General features: G+C 47.6%; 1 protein-coding gene across 1 annotated transcript; it reads right to left on the reverse strand.

Annotated features, from left to right (window-relative positions):
- Positions 1-5,969: 5,969 nt before the first annotated feature.
- On the reverse strand, positions 5,970-12,908 carry TNFRSF4 (TNF receptor superfamily member 4). Its single transcript, XM_039727786.1, has 7 exons — positions 12,631-12,908; positions 11,573-11,695; positions 10,804-10,905; positions 9,867-9,933; positions 9,149-9,417; positions 7,758-7,883; positions 5,970-6,829 (listed from the first exon to the last, which is right to left on the reverse strand). The coding sequence occupies exons 1-7, from the start codon at positions 12,767-12,769 to the stop codon at positions 6,759-6,761; spliced, it is 897 nt and encodes a 298-aa protein (XP_039583720.1). The 5' UTR covers positions 12,770-12,908; the 3' UTR covers positions 5,970-6,758.

Genomic DNA, 12,908 nt, shown 5'->3' on the forward strand with positions numbered 1-12,908 from the left:
TGTCCCAACTTTTCCATAAACCTCACCCCAACCTCTCCCTCTTTCCCATCCCAACCTTTCCCTAAATCCCATCCCAACCTCTCCCTCTTTCCCATCCCAACCTTTCCCTAAACCCATCCCAACCTTTTCCTAAACCCATCCCAATCTTTCCATAAACTTCATCCCAACCTTTCCCTAAATCCCATCCCAACCTTTCCTTAAAACCCATCCCAACCTTTCTCTAAACCCATCCCAACCTTTCCCTCTTTCCCATCCCAACCTTTCCCTAAATCCCATCCCAACCTTCCCCTAAATCCCATCCCAACCTTCCCCTAAATCCCATCCCAACCTTCCCCTAAATCCCATCCCAACCTTCCCCTAAATCCCATCCCAACCTTTCCCTCTTTCCCATCCCAGCTTCTCCCTCGTTCCCATCCCAACCTTTCCCTAAACCCATCCCAACCCTTCCCTAAATCCCATCCCACCCTTTCCCCCTTTCCCACCCCACCCCGGTGCCCCCCGCCCCTCCCAGCTGGTTTTGCTCGTTCCCCACAGCAAACCCCAATTTCTTTCTTTCTCTCTCTCTCTTTTCAAACCCCCGGGGATTTTTCGCTCCGGGTTTCCCTTTGAGGTCAGGTGACGGAACTTTCCGCTGCGGGGCCGGGAGGCAGCGCTGCCCTTTGGGGTTTATCGCGTTCGTGGCGCTGATGATGGGATTTATCAGCCCGATCATCTCCTGCTGCCCGCGGGGTTTTCTCGGCAGCTCCGCCTCTGGCTGCTGACATTTCCCCTGCTCGGGCCCACGCCGCGGCTGCTTCCCTCCCCGAGAAAGTCCTGCGGAAAGGTTCCCCTCTCGGGGCTGCAAATCCGGGGAAATCCTACAAATCCTCATCCCAAATCCATCAAAACCTCCAAAAGTCCTCAAACCAAAAAATCCAAAAACCCCAAAAACGCACTCAGCACACTCCACGGAAAGGTTCCCCTCTCGGGGCTGCAAATCCGGGGAAATCCTACAAAGCCTCACCCCAAATCCATCAAAACCTCCAAAAATCCTCACCCCAAAAATTCACTCAGCACACTCCATGGAAAGGTTCCCCTCTCGGGGCTGCAAATCCGGGGAAATCCTACAAATCCTCATCCCAAATCCATCAAAACCTCCAAAAGTCCTCACCCCAAAAACGCACTCAGCACACTCCATGGAAAGGTTCCCCTCTCGGGGCTGCAAATCTGGGGAAAATCCTACAAATCCGCCATTGCCAGAAGGATGGAGGGAAATCCTCACCCCAAAAACTCACTCAGCACACACTTCACTGAAAGGTTCCCCTCTCGGGGCTGCAAATCGGGGGAAATCCTGAAAATCCGACATTGCCAGAAGGATGGAGGGAAATCCTCACCCCAAATCCATCAAAACCTCCAAAAATCCTCACCCCAAAACTCACTCAGCACACTCCACGGAAAGGTTCCCCCCTTGGGGCTGCAAATCTGGGGAAAATCCTAAAAATCTGACATTGCCAGAAGGATGGAGTGAAATCCTCACCCCAAATCCATCAAGACCTCCAAAAATCCTTCCCAAAAACTCAGCACACTTCATGGAAATGTTCCCCTCTCTGGGCTGCAAATTACGGGGAAATCCTAAAAATCTGACATTGCCAGAATGCTGGAGTGATTCCTCACCCCAAATCCATCAAAACCTCCAAAAATCCTTCCCAAAAACTCACTCAGCACACTCCATGGAAAGGTTCCCCTCTCTGGGCTGCAAATTTGGGGACTCCACGGGGAAAATCCTAAAAAATCTGACATTCCCAGAAACCCCAAATCCATCAAAACCCCAGAATCCTTCCCAAAAAAGAAACCCCTGATCACAGCCCTGCCTTCCCCTGGGAAAAAATTCCCCTCTCTGAGGGGAATGAGAAGAAACGGCCAAAAAATGGTGCCAGGAGAATTTGGGTTGGGATTTCCCCATGGGAAGGGAATCGGGGCTTTGGGAAAAGGGCAGAATTCCCATCCCTGACCCTGCAGAGCTTTTCCAGCCCCAAGAATTCCTGGGAATTCTCCCGTGCCCACATCTCCCCCATTTCCCCTTTCCCCGGAGCCTCCTTTTCTCTGAGCCGCCCAAATGAGGGGATTTGGGAGGAAACAAAAGAAATGACCCCAAAACAAAGGAAACCAGCCCAAAAAAGGGGAAACCAGCCCCAAAAAAGGGGAAACTCCCCTAAAACAAAAAGGAAATGACCCCAAAACAAAGGAAACCAGCCCAAAAAAGGGGAAACTACCCTAAAACAAAAGGAAACCAGCCTAAAACAAAAAGAAAACCTGCCCAAAAAAAGGAAAATCAGCCCCAAAAAAGGAAAACTACCCTAAAACAAAAAGGAAACGACCCCAAACCAAAGGAAACGACCCCAAACCAAAGGAAACCAGCCGAAAACAAAGGAAACCAGCCTAAAAAAGGGAAACTACCCTAAAACAAAAAGAAAATGACCCCAAAACAAAGGAAACTGCCCAAAAAAAGGAAACCAGCCCCAAAAAAGGAGCCCACGTCAGCAGCCGAGCGCTCTCAGCCGTTCTGCGCCGCGGTTTTGGTTTCCTGGCGCCGATTTTTCGCCGATCAGGGGAGAAAGGAAACCCTGAGCTCATCCTGCTGTGAAAAATCACCCTCAGGAGCTCTGGGGTGTTAGGCCCGGCCTAAGCCCAGCCAGGCCGGGCTTTGGGGTGGTTTCCACCCCACAAAGTGGAATTTTGATTCCCATGTTGTGGGAAAATCCGTGGGTGGTGCCGGGGGTTTTGGAGGGGAATCTCTGGGATCTGGGGGATAAATGTTCCTTAGGCCGGGCTTAAAACCCGTTAGGCCTGACCCAAAGGGGGTGTTAGTCAGGGATGGAGGTCGGGAAATGGGGAATTGCTGCCGGGAGGCTCTGGGAAAATGGGATGTTTCCCCAAAAAATGCAATTATTATCCAGGGGAAAATGGGATTTTTTCCCTCAGAAATACAATTATTATCCAGGGAAAATGGGATTTTTTTCCCTAAAAATACAATTATTATCCAGGAAAAAATGGGATTTTTCCCCTAAAATAAAATTATTATCCAGGGGAAAATGGGATTTTTTCCCTCAGAAATACAATTATTATCCAGGGAAAAATGGGATTTTTCCCCTAAAATAAAATTATTATCCAGGGGAAAATGGGATTTTTTTCCTCTCAGAAATACAATTATTAACCAGGGAAAAATAAGATTTTTTTCCCCTCAGGATTGTGAAAATTCCCCCTTTTTTCTTCCAAATTTGGTGTGTCCATGAGGAAAATCCTAAAATATTTGATATTCCCGAAGGGAAACCAACCTAGACAGAGGGAAAACCCAGGGAAAAAAAAAAAAAAAAAAAAACAGAAAATAATCTGGGAAAAAAAAACTATTAAAAAACAGGAAAAAGAAAAAAAGAAAAAAAAAAAGAAAAAAGAAGGAAAAAAAACCCAGAAAAAAATCTGGGGGAAAAGACTATAAAAACCCAGGGGGAAAAAAAAAGAAGAAAAACAAACAGGAAAAAAAAAAAAAAAAAACAGAAAAAAACCTGGGAAAAAAAACTTGGAAAACCCAGGAAAAAAAAACTTGAAAAACCTGAAAAAAAAAAGGAAAAATGTAGGAAAAAAATCCAGAAAAACTCCCAAAACCCTGGAACACCCAAAGCCGGCCCCGAAGTTCTTCCTGTGAGGTTTTTTTTCCACCTCTGGTGGCAAAATTGAGTCAAAACCGAGTTGAGGAGAAAAGGAAATCCGGAGCTAAGGGAGCGGCAAATCGTCACCAGGAGGGGCCCAAAGGCAAAGCCCAGAGCAGGAGTGAACCTGAAACAATTCCATCTAATTACGGTGCTGGCTAATTAAACGTTAATTGGGGATCCTTTCCTGCGGGGAAATGAAGGGAAATGCTGGATTTGGGGATGGGGGGTTGGGAAGAAGGGAAAATGGAATTTATTTGGATTTTTTTTTTTCAGGGAGGTTGAAATGTTGGGAGGTTGGGTTTGATTTTTGTCCAAAATTGGAGAAATGTGGGGGGTTTGTTTGGAAGCTGAGGGGTGAAATATCCAGGGGAAATGGGGATTTTGCCCTCAGGAATGTGATTATTTGTCTTTTTTTTTCCATGAAAAAATGGGATTTTTTCCCTCAGGAATGTGATTATTTGTATCATTTTTTCCAATAAAAAATGGGATTATTTTTCCCTCAGCAATGTGCTCATTTGCCATTTTTTCCAATGAAAAATGGGATTATTTTCCCCCTCAGGAATGTGATTATTATCCAGACAAAAATTAAATTTTGTCCCCCTCAGGAATGCGATTATTTGTCATTTTTTTCCAAGGAAAAATGGGATTATTTTCCCCTCAGGAATACAGCTGTTATCCAGGGAAAAATGGGATTTCCCCCCCTCAGGAATGTGATTATTATCCAGGGAAAAATGGGATTTTTTTTCCCCTCAGCAATGTGCTAATTTGCCATTTTTTTCCAAGGAAAAATGGGATTCTTTTCCCCTCAGGAATACAGCTGTTATCCAGGGAAAAATGGGATTTCCCCCCCTCAGGAATGTGATTATTATCCAGGGAAAAATGGGATTTTTTTTCCCCTCAGCAATGTGCTAATTTGCCATTTTTTTCCAAGGAAAAATGGGATTCTTTTCCCCTCAGGAATGGGATTATTTGCCATTTTCCCGGTGCATTTTCCAGCTCACCCACCCCAGCCCTTCCCAATCCTCCCGGAATTCCCATTTTCCCCCACACCAGATCAGTTTTTCAGAGTTTATCCCATTTTCCATCCCTGTTCCCTTCCCAGGCTCTCCCATCCTCCTGGAATTTCCCATTATTTGCCATTTTTTCCAATAAAAAATGGGATTTTCCCCCCTCAGCAATGTGCTCATTTGCCATTTTCCATCCCTGTTCCCTTCCCAATCCTCCCGGAATTCCCATTTCCCAGAATTCCCATTTCCCAGCATTCCCATTCCCCAGCATTCCCATTTCCCCACACCAGCTCCGTTTCTCAGCGTTTATCCCATTTTCCACCCCAGCATTCCCATTTCCCAGAATTCCCATTTCCCCCACACCAGATCCATTTCTCAGTGTTTATCCCATTTTCCACCCCAGCATTCCCATTTCCCAGCATTCCCATTCCCCAGAATTCCCATTTTTCCCCCACACCAGCTCCGTTTCTCAGCGTTTATCCCATTTTCCACCCCAGCATTCCCATTCCCCCAGAATTCCCATTTCCCCACACCAGATCCGTTTCTCAGTGTTTATCCCATTTTCCATCCCTGTCCCTTCCCATTCCCCCAGCATTCCCATTCCCCAGAATTCCCATTTCCCAGCATTCCCATTCCCCCAGCATTCCCATTCCCCCAGCATTCCCATTTTCCCACACCAGATCCGTTTCTCAGCGTTTATCCCATTTTCCACCCCAGCCCTTCCCATTCCCCCAGCATTCCCATTTCCCAGAATTCCCATTTCCCCAGAATTCCCATTCCCCAGAATTCCCATTTCCCCACACCAGCTCCGTTTCCCCCAGAATTCCCATTCCCCCAGCATTCCCATTCCCCCAGCATTCCCATCCCCCCAGCATTCCCATCCCCCCAGCATTCCCATTTCCCCACACCAGATCCGTTTCTCAGCGTTTATCCCGTTTTCCATCCCTGTCCCTTCCCAATCCTCCCGGAATTCCCATTTCCCAGCACTCCCATTCCCCCAGCATTCCCATTCCCCCAGCATTCCCATTTTCCCACACCAGATCCGTTTCTCAGCGTTTACCCATTTTCCACCCCAGCCCTTCCCATTCCCCCAGCATTCCCATTTCCCAGAATTCCCATTTCCCAGAATTCCCATTTCCCCAGAATTCCCATTTTCCCACACCAGCTCCGTTTCTCAGCGTTTATCCCATTTTCCACCCCAGCCCTTCCCAATCTTCCCAGCATTCCCATTTTCCCACACCAGCTCCGTTTCTCAGCGTTTATTCCCCGCCCTTGTACACGATACAAACGTTCCTATACACGGTATAAAGCCCTGCATATGTATAACATATAAAAAATCCCAAATCCTCCCCACCAGGCCCTCCAAGGCCTCTCGGATCCCCTCATCCACTCCCTGCCGGATTCTTTGGGATACTTTGGGATATTTATGGGTTTAAAATTCCCATTTTTGAGGCATTTTCTGTTGATAGTTGGAGGGAAAATCACTCCAGAACGATAAAAAATTCAATTTTTTCTGCAATTTCCACGGAATTATTTCAAATTCAGCAAAAGGAGACTTCGGGCTCCTCCCCCACATTCCAGAGTTTGGGATTTGCTCCCAAAAAATTTCCTTTCCAAATTTGTGGGAAAGCAATTAGAGAAGGAAAATTCATTTCATGAAAAGTGGATTGAGTTTGACTTAATCCTGGTTTTAGAGCTCAGATCTGTCACTTAATCCTGGTTTTAGAGCTCAGATCTGCCACTTAATCCTGGTTTTAGAGCTCAGATCTGTCACTTAATCCTGGTTTTAGAGCTCAGATCTGCCACTTAATCCTGGTTTTAGAGCTCAGTTTGGTCACTTAATCCTGGTTTTGGAGCTCAGATCTGCCACTTAATCCTGGGTTTAGAGCTGAAGGGTTTGCTCAAAAGGGGGAAAAAAAAAAAATCCACAGAAAATTCCCTCAGGAATTCTCCCAAATTCCGAAGGGAGCTCTCGAGTTCCTCGAAGAGCCGCTAATGAACTGCTAATGAAGCCACGGCAGCCCGCATTAATTAGTCCGGTGCTCCTGCAGCTCCCGCGGGCTCAGTTCTTGATGAGGCTGGAATTGGAATCGATCTGCTCCTCCTGGATGGGGATCCGGCAGCTGCTCGCCTCTGGAAAACAGGGAATGCTCCGGGAAATGGGAATGGCTCTGGGAAATGGGAATGGCTCCGGGAAAAATGGGAATGCTCCGGGAAATGGGAATGGCTCAAGGAAAACAGGGAATGGCTCCGGGAAATGGGAATGGCTCTGGGAAATGGGAATGGCTCAAGGAAAACAGGGAATGCTCCGGGAAATGGGAATGGCTCCGGGAAATGGGAATGGCTCTGGGAAATGGGAATGGCTCAAGGAAAACAGGGAATGCTCCGGGAAATGGGAATGCTCCGGGAAAACAGGGAATGGCTCCGGGAAAACAGGGAATGCTCCGGGAAATGGGAATGGCTCCCGGGAAAATGGGAATGGCTCAAGGAAAACAGGGAATGCTCCGGGAAAATGGGAATGTGGTCAGGGAAATGGGAATGTGGTCAGGAAAAACAGGGAATGTGTCCAAGAAAACAGGGAATGTATCCAGGGAAACAAGGAATGTTCCAGGAAAAATGGGAATGGCTCCGGGAAAAACGGGAATGTTCCAGGAAAACAGGGAATGTGTCCAGGGAAAAAACAGGGAATGTGTCCAGGGAAACAGGGAATGCTCGGGAATTTTTTTCCCTGTTTTTTTACCCCATAAAATAGGGAACTCACTGGATTAATTTTTTTCCTGGTTTTTACCCCATAGAAAAGGGAACTCACTGTGCTGGCTGCTCCTCCCAGGCCCATTCCTGGATTTTTTCTGGGCTGCTTAGGAAAAATGGGAATGTGGTCAGGAAAAATGGGAATGTGGTCAGGAAAACAGGGAATGTGTCCAGGGAAAAAACAGGGAATGTGTCCAGGGAAACAGGGAATGTTCGGGAATTTTTTTCCCTGTTTTTTTACCCCATAAAATAGGGAACTCACTGGATTAATTTTTTTCCTGGTTTTTACCCCATAGAAAAGGGAACTCACTGTGCTGGCTGCTCCTCCCAGGCCCATTCCTGGATTTTTTCTGGGCTGCTTGGATGATCAGGAGCAGGATGGAAATTCCACTCACCATCAGCAGGATCAGGCACAGGAGCAGCAGGGATAAAGAGCCTGGAATTAGAATGGAAAAATTCCCTAAAAAACAAAGATTCCTGGTTCTGGATGGATTCTCAGGTTCCACAGGGAGAATCCAGAACTCTGGGAAGTTGTGGAAAATACAGAAAAGGATTCAGAGAAAATGGGATTTCACTTCCCAGGAAAGCAGCTTTACATGGAAATAGAGCAGCTTTACATGGAAATGTGGGATCCTGGAATGTTCTGTGTGAAACACAGAGAAGGATTGAGAGAAATTGGGAATTCCCTTCCCAGGAAAGCAGCTTTACATGGAAATGTGGGATCCTGGAATGTTCTGTGAAATCCAGCTCTGGCTTTTGAGGAAGTGGGAATTCCCTTCCCAGGAAAGCAGCTCCAGCTGGGATTGTGGGATCCTGGAATGTGCTGTGAAATACAGAGAAGGATTCACAGAAAATGGGAATTCCCCTCCCAGGAAAGCAGCTTTACATGGAAATGTGGGATCCTGGAAGGTTGTGTGAAACACAGAGAAGGATTCAGAGAAACTGGGAATTCCCTTCCCAGGAAAGCAGCTTTACATGGAAATGTGGGATCCTGGAATGCTGTGTGAAATACAGAGGAGAATTCAGAGGAAGTGGGAATTCCCTTTCCAAGAAAGCAGACCCAGATGGAAATGTGGGATCCTGGAAGGTTGTATGAAATACAGAGGATTCACAGAAAATGGGAATTCCCTTCCCAGGAAAGCAGACCCAGATGGAAATGTAGGATCCTGGAATGTTCTGTGAAACACAGAAAAGAATTCAGAGAAACTGGGAATTCCCTTCCCAGAAAGCAGACTCAGATGGAAATGTGGGATGCTGGAATGTTCTGTGAAATCCAGCTCTGGCTCTTGAGGAAGTGGGAATTCCATTCCCAGGAAAGCAGCTTTACATGGAAATGTAGGATCCTGGAGTGTGCTGTGAAACACAGAAAAGAATTCAGAGAAACTGGGAATTCCCTTCCCAGGAAAGCAGACCCAGATGGAAATGTGGGATCCTGGAAGGTTGTATGAAATACAGAGGATTCACAGAAAATGGGAATTCCCTTCCCAGGAAAGCAGACCCAGATGGAAATGTAGGATCCTGGAATGTTCTGTGAAACACAGAAAAGAATTCAGAGAAATTGGGAATTCCCTTCCCAGAAAGCAAGCTCAGATGGGAATGTGGGATGCTGGAATGTTCTGTGAAATCCAGCTCTGGCTCTTGAGGAAGGGGGAATTCCCCTCCCAGGGAGCAGCCCCAGCTGGGCTCCCTGCCCGTCCTTACCCCATGCAGGCTCCGTGGGAACGCCGGCATCCCGACAAACCGCGGGGATGTCCCTGGGGCTGGACGCTCTGGAGCTGTTTTCTGGGAATTCCGTGGGAAAGGGGTCCCTGTTTTCTGGGAATTCCGTGGGAAAGGGGCCCCTGTTTCCCGGGAATTCCGTGGGAGGGGGAAGGGGGCCAGGGCTGCTGGCGGTGCCAGGGCTGCTGCTGCACTGGGCATCCTCTGTGGCCGTGCCAGCCCGCAGCGTGCTCTTCCCAAAGCTGCTGCAGCTGGAAAAGAAATCCCAGAGGGTTTGCCCACGTGGAATCATTCCTGAATCCCACCCGCACAACCTCAATCTGTGTTTTGTCCCTACAAATTTAGGATTTTATCCCGACATCCCACAGGAATGGGAGGGATAATTAAATCAGTTGTTGCTGGGAAAAATGATGAGGGATTTTTCCCCCAGCTGATTCTGGCACAGGAATTTTTTGTTCCCAAAAAACATCCGAGAGGTTTTAAATAAAGGTGGAAAATCCTAAAAATCCCTTCAGGATCCTAAAATTCCCAAAGGATGGGATTCATGGCACTTAAATCCAGTTTTATTCCAATTTATTTCTCTGGATTTGGGCTTTTCTTGGAAAAATGAAACCCCCAGAGCTGCTCTGAGCATCCTCCACCCAAAAAGGATTTTTTTTCCCCAAAAAAGGATTTTTTCCCCAAAAAAAAGGATTCCTACTTGGTCCAAGGCTGGCAGTTCTTGTTCCCTCCTCTGGAGAAAGTCCCTTCAGGACATCGGGAGCACTCTGGGAAAAAAGGGATTATCCAGGGAAGTGGCAGAATTCCCAGATTTATCACTGGGTAATTATGGAAATTATCAGGGATTATCAATTATGGAAACTATCCAGGGAAGAGGCAGAATTCCCAGTTTTATCCACTGGATAATTCTGGATTATCCAGGACTATTCATTCTGGATATTATCTGGGAGGATCCCACAATTCCAGCCAGGAATTGCCACACAGGAGGCAGGACTTTGGGAGGGCTGGCACATCCCAGAATTCCAAAGGGAATTCCAGCTGGTCCATGCCTGGACTCACTGCTTCCCAAGGGAATTCCAAATCCTGACTCACCGCTTCCCAAGGGAATTCCCAAGGGAATTCCAAATCCTGACTCATCCCTTCCCAAGGGAATTCCCAAGGGAATTCCAAATCCTGACTCACCGCTTCCCAAGGGAATTCTGGCTGGCTCAAATCCCAGCTATTCCCAAGGGAATTCCAAATCCCAATTCACCCCTTCCCAAGGGAGTTCCAAATCCTGACTCACTGCTTCTCAAGGGAATTCTGGCTGGCTCAAATCCCAACTATTCCCAATGGAATTACAAGTCCCAACACTTACTTCCCAAGGGAATTCCAGTCCCCACTCAGCCCTTCCCAAGGGAATTCCAGACCCCACTCAGCCCTTCCCAAGGGAATTCCAGACCCCACCTTCCCAAGGGAATTCCAAACCCCACCACCTACTTCCCAAGGGAATTCCAGTCCCCACTCAGCCCTTCCCAAGGGAATTCCAGACCCCACTCACCCCTTCCCAAGGGAATTCCAGTCCCCACTCACCCATTCCCAAGGGAATTCCAAATCCTGACTCACCCCTTCCCAAGGGAATTCCAGTCCCCACTCACCCCTTGCCCCAGGAGCCCCCCCGGCTGGCTGGAATCCCGCCTGGCAGGCGCAGACCCTGTCCGAGGTTTTCTCGCACGGCTTCACCTCCACGCTGCCCTTCCCTGGCCAAGGCCAAGAAATTCATTAATTCCTTCATTAACAGCAACAATTAGCTCCTCGGGGGTTGGGGTTTTGTGTGTAGGAATTCAGCAATTTAACAATTAATTCGTGATTTGTAACTGATAATTAATTTAACAACCGAATCGTTCAGTGGTTTTGTTTGAGGACAGCGATTTTCAGGTAGGCCCTCACAACTCGGGGGGGAGCAGCCAGAAAAAGGCCCAAAATGAGATTTTATTCCATCCTAAATTCCCTCAAAAAGGGATTTTTCTCCAAAATGGGATTGTTCCCCCCAAAATAGGGATTTTTTTCCCCTCAGAAAGGGAGTTTTTATCCCAAAATGGGATTTCTCCCCCCAAAAAGGGATTGCTCCCCCCAAAAGGGATTTTTGCCCCCTAAAGAGACATTTTTCCCTCAAAAATTCCCCAGGAAAGGATTTTTTCCCCCCCCAAAAGTGATTTTTTTTCCCCAAAATGGGATTTCTTCCCTCCAAAAAGGGATTCTATCTCCCAAAAGGGATTTTCTCCCCCTTCTCCCAAAATTACTCAAACCTGGTATTTTTTTGTCCGCAAAAAGGCAATTTTTTCCCTCAAAAATGAGACTTCCCCCCCAAAAAAGGGATTTTTTTCCCCAAAATGAGATTTTTTTCCCCCAAATGCCAGCACTCACGGGTGTTGCAGATGGTGCAGCTGTGGCAGAAGCCGTGGTGGTGCCGGGAGCTGAAATATCCATCCTGGCACGGCGAGCACACGGTGTCGGCCGAGGCCGTGCAGCGGCTCCGCATCCTCTCCCCTAAAAGCACCCAAAAATCAGCATTCTGTGGGATCCTGAGGGAAAAAATCCTAAATTTCATCCTTTGGGAACAAACAGTCTGTCACTGGCCTGGGGAGCAGACAGTGTTGGCTGACTCCACATCCTCTCCCCTAAAAAACGCCACAAAAATTGGGATTCAGTGGGGTCCTGAAGGGAAAAATCCTAATTTTTAACCTTGGGAATAAATCAGGTTGGCTGGGATCATGAGGAGAAAAATCCTAAATTTCTCCCTTTGGGATCAAATGGTGCCCAGAATTTTTTTTTGTTAAGAAAAATCCCTGTAAGTTTGGCCAGGAGGAAAAAATCAACATTTAATGGAGCAGATGAAAAGGGCTGGGGAGGGCTGAAATTGGAGAAAATGCTCCAAATTTTTGTCCCAGTGGATCCCAAATATCCCTTCCAGAGTCAGGGAAAAACGTTTAGGAAATGCCCCTGGACCGAGGCATTTAGGAAGAAAAAGACATCAAAAAAAGTTAAAAAACAGTTTCAAAAAGGAAGATTTTTCCCTTTTTTTGGTCTAAAACTTATTTTTATCAGTCTAAAAAGTATTACACTAAGAAAAAATTCGATGTGCCCCTAAAGCCCGGTTCTCGCACCCCAGCCCCGCGGCGGGCACTCACCGGGGGCGCAGTCGCTGCAGCATTTGTCACGGAAGCTGTATTGGTGCTCCTGGCATTGCAAGCCCAGGGAACCGGGAATGGGCACGGATTTAGGAAATGCCCCTGGACGGAGGCATTTAGGAAGCAAAAAGACATCAAAAAAAGTTAAAAACCATTCTCAAAAAGGAAGATATTTCCTTTTTTTTTGGTCTAAAACTTATTTTTATCAGTCTAAAATAGGCATTACACTAAGAAGAAATTCGATGTGCCCCTAAAGCCCGGTTCTCGCACCCCAGCCCCGCGGCGGGCACTCACCGGGGGCGCAGTCGCTGCAGCATTTGTCACGGAAGCTGTATTGGTGCTCCTGGCATTGCAAGCCCAGGGAACCGGGAATGGGCACGGCCAGGAGCCAGCAGAGAGCGGGGAAATTCCAGGGAATCCTTGGAAGCGCCATTCCCACGCAGGGAGCCGTTCCCTCGGGGCACCGTCCCCTCACGGTGCCTTTCCCCTCACGGCGCCTTTCCCCTCACGGAGCCGTTCCTCTCACGGCACCTTTCCACTCACGGAGCCGTTCCCCTCACGGCGCCTTTCCC

The sequence above is a fragment of the Passer montanus genome, unplaced genomic scaffold, assembly GCF_014805655.1.
Source record: "Passer montanus isolate IOZ18808 unplaced genomic scaffold, ASM1480565v1 scaffold62, whole genome shotgun sequence".
Classification (NCBI taxonomy): Eukaryota; Metazoa; Chordata; class Aves; order Passeriformes; family Passeridae; genus Passer; species Passer montanus.

Bases quoted from the DNA above. Each gene is read 5' to 3' on its own strand.
- TNFRSF4 (XM_039727786.1), bottom strand. From the start codon at position 12,769: ATGGCGCTTCCAAGGATTCCCTGGAATTTCCCCGCTCTCTGCTGGCTC. The intron at 10,906-11,572 runs GTGAGTGCTGGC...GGCCTTGGCCAG, and splicing joins CTGCACCATCTGCAACACCC to GGAAGGGCAGCGTGGAGGTG. The intron at 9,934-10,803 runs GTGAGTGGGGAC...CTTTTTTCCCAG, and splicing joins GGGGGCTCCTGGGGCAAGGG to AGTGCTCCCGATGTCCTGAA.